This window comes from Montipora foliosa, chromosome 9 (assembly GCF_036669935.1).
Source record: "Montipora foliosa isolate CH-2021 chromosome 9, ASM3666993v2, whole genome shotgun sequence".
Classification (NCBI taxonomy): domain Eukaryota; kingdom Metazoa; phylum Cnidaria; class Anthozoa; order Scleractinia; family Acroporidae; genus Montipora; species Montipora foliosa.
In genome coordinates this window covers 36,760,252-36,765,251 of record NC_090877.1, presented here as the reverse complement: position 1 = coordinate 36,765,251, position 5,000 = coordinate 36,760,252, and the positions used below count along the sequence as shown (strand labels likewise).

Here is a 5,000-nt window from a genome sequence, read left to right as displayed (position 1 = left end):
GACTGACTGCCCCTTGGTCGGATGCGTCATGAGCATGTGGCGCTGATCAACAGTGTTTAATTCAAAGCACCCATTCCAAATAGCGCTGATCTACAAGTATTTAAGTCCAACACCCATTTTCAACCAGTTATCTTTTAATTTTTTCGAAGAACTATTTAAATACTCATAATTTCCTCATCGGCTTGCTTCGATGGTCTAGTGGTTAGCAATGATGGAAATGTCGCTTATGGTCCAGATTCAGCCTACTCGACCGTTCATGTTCTTTAAAAATCGTGGATCTTAATAGCGTGCTTTTTCAAATTAAATAGACGAGAACATTTTAAGTATAGAGTTACTTCGTGTAACTAAAGTGAAAGAGGACATGTCCTTCTCGCCTTTCCCAAATAACGCTCACCTATTGGAGTTCTAGGCTCATGGTTAAGGTCACCCACGGGCATCCCAAGCTCAGTGTGAGGAAGAGCCAACAAAAATATAAGGATTTGTATGGAAATCCCGATAAAAGACCTGAGAAGGTAATTTTACGAAAAAATTCTCAATTATAAAGCCTAAGCTAGCTTATTGCCATTGTGGGTCGCTTCCTTCCTGCGTGGTTTTTTTCCAGATTCGACGCGAACTGAGCCATTATCAGTTCCTCGGTTGTCAACGGTTATGGTAAAAGCTATTTTACCACTGGAGGAACTCATAGTGGCTCAATTTGTGTCGAATCTGGAAAAAAAACACACAGGAAGGAAGCGACCCACAAAGGCTATAAGCTTAGGCTTTTTAATTGAGATTTTTATTCGTAAAATTATCTTCTCAGGTCTTTTATCGGGATTCCCATACAACCTTATATTCTTGTTGGCCGCTTTTCCTCACACTGAGTATGGGGCGCCTGTAGGGCTCCTTTTTTGCGTTCGGCGTTGCTCAAGGGCAAAAGGGCAAGGGGTAATCGAACTCGGCCTTCTTAAAAATAATCAGTCCTAGTTTTGCCGGCGGCGAATGCTTATCAGTTTCGAAGCACTTTCAAAAAACCGCAATATCATTTAATGCACCTTGCAAAAAAAAAAAAAAACATTCGTGCTGAAAACGAAAATCACCATGAAAACAGAGAGTAGCTAGTAGAAAGAAAGAGCTTTCCTCAGTTTCCACCCTTTACCCGTTACCCTTTGCACTTTGCCAGCATTTCAGCGAAGCCATTTTTCATCACAAAAAAAAAAAAAACACCAGCAAATCGTTAACGTTATTAATTAAGTGATAAGTAATCACTATCGAGCTCAGGGTAGTAACAAAAATTAGTTTCGATTTATGACCGAAATGACCTAAATTTATCAGCATCGACTATTCACGTTCAGTTCAATATTGTCCGATCACAATTACACGTGACTGTCAGTCTTCAATATAGGGAGCTTAATTGTGGTTCTCTCCATAATGCGTCGGACGGGTCTGTAAAGGAAATTGAAAGTAAAAGCGACATATTAAGTATAGTAAGTATATTAAAATTCAGCTTGATAGTGAAGCAGTGAAGACAAAGACAAAGGAAAGTGGATGATGTGCAAATATTTTTCACATTTATTATTGTTTTTGTCCTCACTGCCTCACTATCAAGCTGAATATTTTATATTTCAAAAATGGCCTATTGATCACCCACCGAATATAGATGTCCGAGACTAGGTGGCTAAGGACAATACACACATGATGGACCCAACCAAACGCCCAGCGCAGGTCACAGGTGAAATATTTTTTAGAGATATATGTAGGAATTGTAGGGTCTACGGTGAAGCAGATTTCATTCCCGGGAATTTCTATTACTTCCAAACGAGGGAGCCGAATGCCAGATCATCTTTTGTGAAAGATATATGTAGGTGATGTAGGCTAAGCGTGTCTGAACGGTAAAGAGGCAGATTGCAGTCCAGTAGATTTCAAATTATTTAACACAAGGAGGATGCCAGTTCATGCCACTGGGAGAAAATATGTCTGATGCAGTTTGCATACAGTGCATATATGTACCTCATTCTCGTCACTAGGAGGGCCTCGGATCGACCCAAGTCTCTGGGAAACTCTGTGTAGGAGAACATGCGCTATAGGGTTCTTATAGCCAAAAATTGGCTACTTAAACCTTACGGCGCCGGCACACTCCTCATGCATGCTAACATGAATGCACCAATTAGAGACGCTTTTGATTGTTCTTCACGAAAACCAATGAGAAGACACTTTGTTTCCTGGTTCTCCAGAGCTCTTCTCTCCCTCAGTCAAGAGAAGAGCTCTGGGGTCGAGATTGGTATGTGCCGGTGCTTCGTTACCGCTTCGTGTCATTTTCTTGCATAATGTAATTTGTGATAATCCGAATTAGCATAAATTGAAATTTTGCCGGCACGTACCAGAGGCCTGGTTGAGAGTGGCAGGTGGCTTCGAGTGCCATGTGATCAAGGTTTGTATTTGGCGATCGTTTAGCGAGTGAGCCATTCTACGGTCAGTCTTCGCCGTGTGCAAAAGTCCTGTTTCGTTCATTGTTCTATCAAGCGGATTTAATTTTTAATGCCTTCGTTAGGCAGTATATCATAGCGTTCATTCACATTGTAAGTAGTGTCTTTCAATACAAATACCCTAGAGCCCCTAGGGTCGCACCACTTCCTTGGGTCGAGGGTACACGTTCTCCGGTTTTTTCCACCTGCTGGTTTTTTGGCGTTTTCGACACACCTGCAGTCAATGTGGTAGAGACTGCCACTCCCGCATTGGGCTCACCAGCCACAGACACAGCTGCCGCGAAGGCTCCAACCAGACTTTTCCCATGGGGCAATACCCATAGTCGATTGCGACTGAAGGAGGCCTACTACGTGTCCGGCTATGGTGCACTGCTTTTCTCTTTAATTTAGAGTTGATGTATAAATATTTTTGTACCTATTCTAATGCTTCATAAATGGCACGTTGGCTTGGCTGGCCAACGCGCCCATATATCATCTAGCTTGAGTGTCCGGTTGAGTAGTGGAGGAAAATTATTGAGAAGCACAATTTCTTTTCACTCTTGCACTCTTCTTAGCGAAAGCCAAAAGGTTTTGCCACCGATTTAAGCTCGACGCTGACCATGGCTACAGTTGTAATAAGCACTGAGAATAAGCGTTATTCAAAGCTTTTTTGCATGGGCTTTCAACCAACTATTGATTAATCTGGGGTTGATTTTCGGCAGAATGCCAGGAAATTGAACAGCACATAATCAACTGAAGTCAGGTCACGTTTATCCCCGGCCTGTCAACTGCAACTTTACTAAAACTACTCATTTCTCAAGATGTTATTGCTTAATCGCAACGGTTTACTTGGAATCCCCGAATGAGGGCCGTACTCATTAGCGCGAGCAGGGTCGGAAAAAGCCGTACGGCCCTGCTAGGAACACGTACTTCTCCTTACGATGGGATTTCAGAGGATTTCGTCCCAAGCTATTTACAGCCAGAAAAGCAAATGCAAACAACATATTAGATAAATTTTCTGTGCAAATATTTGTTACTTTTTATGTCCCAACTTCATATTCTGATATTCTCAAGTGTAGTGTCAGAGCCCATATGATGAAATGCTTATTGACTTAGTTTAGGTCCTCTAGCTCGAAAGACATATGTGATGAGAAAATTAGTGACCACTTTCTGGCTAACGGACACAGATGAGGGGTTAAATGTTCTTAAAAATAGTACACTTTTAAGTCCTTTATTGTCGATCTTTCTAAACAAAATCCAAGTGGCGAGAAAAAGACCGAGTACAATTCAGTAAAGCTACTAGAGCTCAATGGTGAGGATCAAAGCTGGGCATCAGGCACCAGGCCATTAAGCTACGCGAGTTTGAAGAACAAGAACGACGCGGGTGACAAGCAAGGTGAGGTGGAAATAAGAAACTCCTCCCCTCGGGTGTCTCGTTCGTAAAGCCCGCTCTTTAAAACCATCTTCAATGTCCCAATAATGACTGTTGTGCATCTGACACTCGGGATCGGTAAAGATGAAATATTGTTTCTCTCAGATAGTAAGCTTGCTGTGATTGGCTTAATTAGCGGGCTGTATTCTACAATACGCCGGGCGCGCTGCACAGCCCGTTAATTTTGAAATTTTGATGACACATTCTCTAGAAACTTGTAAAAACGTTTGAATTTTGCAAGCAACTATTTCAAAAATCCAAGAAGATTTATTCGGCGTTTTTGGGATTTGGACGCGGCAATCTTTGTGGCGGTTGAACCATCCGCTTGACTTCAACTAGTTTCCTTTCCGCGTGCCTGATTACCTTAGAGATATAATAAAATATCTTACTAACTTCGTTTTCTTGCTCTGTACTATGTACGTATTGCCTGAGTGGGAGGGTCAGACGGGAAAATATTTGGCCCGAGGTCATGGCGTACGGACCGAGCGCAGCGAGGTCCGTGTGCCATGACCGAGGTAAGTGTATTTACCTGTCAGGCCCGACCTTAACTCAGTCAATTAACATTTATGATCACTTAGAATATGAAGTTTGGACAAAATAAGTAACAAAAATTGGCTTAACAATAAAAAATTTATGCATCTCAACAATTAAGTTTTAAAGCCAGATTTCTCCAAATGCCTTGTTCTTTTTTCTCCGCCCCGTAAACCGAGGTCAACAGTTTGGCCACTCACTCAACCCCATTTATATTGGCAGGCAGAAAATTTACCTTATATGTTTTTTGCATTTGCTTTTCTTGTGGTCAATAACTTGATTTTTTTTTAAAAAAGCGACGAAATCCTCTGAAATCGTATCGCACGGAGCAGGGCCGTACGGCGTTTTCTTGCCCTGCTCTTGCTAATGCGTACGGCTCACAAACGGGGCTTTTCCCAATAATTTTACAATGAAAGCACGAGCGGGGCCGTACAGGTCATATGATCATGAAAGTTATGGACCCTCGTTTTTTTTCCCGCGTGGGTTTATGTCCTGCCAGATTTGCACTTGGGCGATAAATCAACTCAGCCCGTAACTTACAGTACGGACCTCGAACGGTATATAGTACGCAACTCCCTCACTTTATCGACGTAAAT

The 5,000-nt window shown here is 42.2% G+C and overlaps 1 protein-coding gene across 2 annotated transcripts in view; it reads right to left on the bottom strand.

Moving 5' to 3' along the window:
* The window catches only part of LOC137970191 (uncharacterized), a 48,926-nt gene that overhangs the window by 456 nt on the left and 43,470 nt on the right, over nucleotides 1-5,000 (bottom strand). For both annotated transcript variants that reach the window (XM_068816711.1, XM_068816710.1), the window contains one exon: nucleotides 1-1,422. This exon is cut by the window's left edge and continues 456 nt beyond it. In XM_068816711.1, coding sequence (XP_068672812.1) covers nucleotides 1,387-1,422 — 36 coding nt within the window. In that variant the 3' untranslated portion in view covers nucleotides 1-1,386. The remainder of the gene's footprint in view (nucleotides 1,423-5,000) is intronic.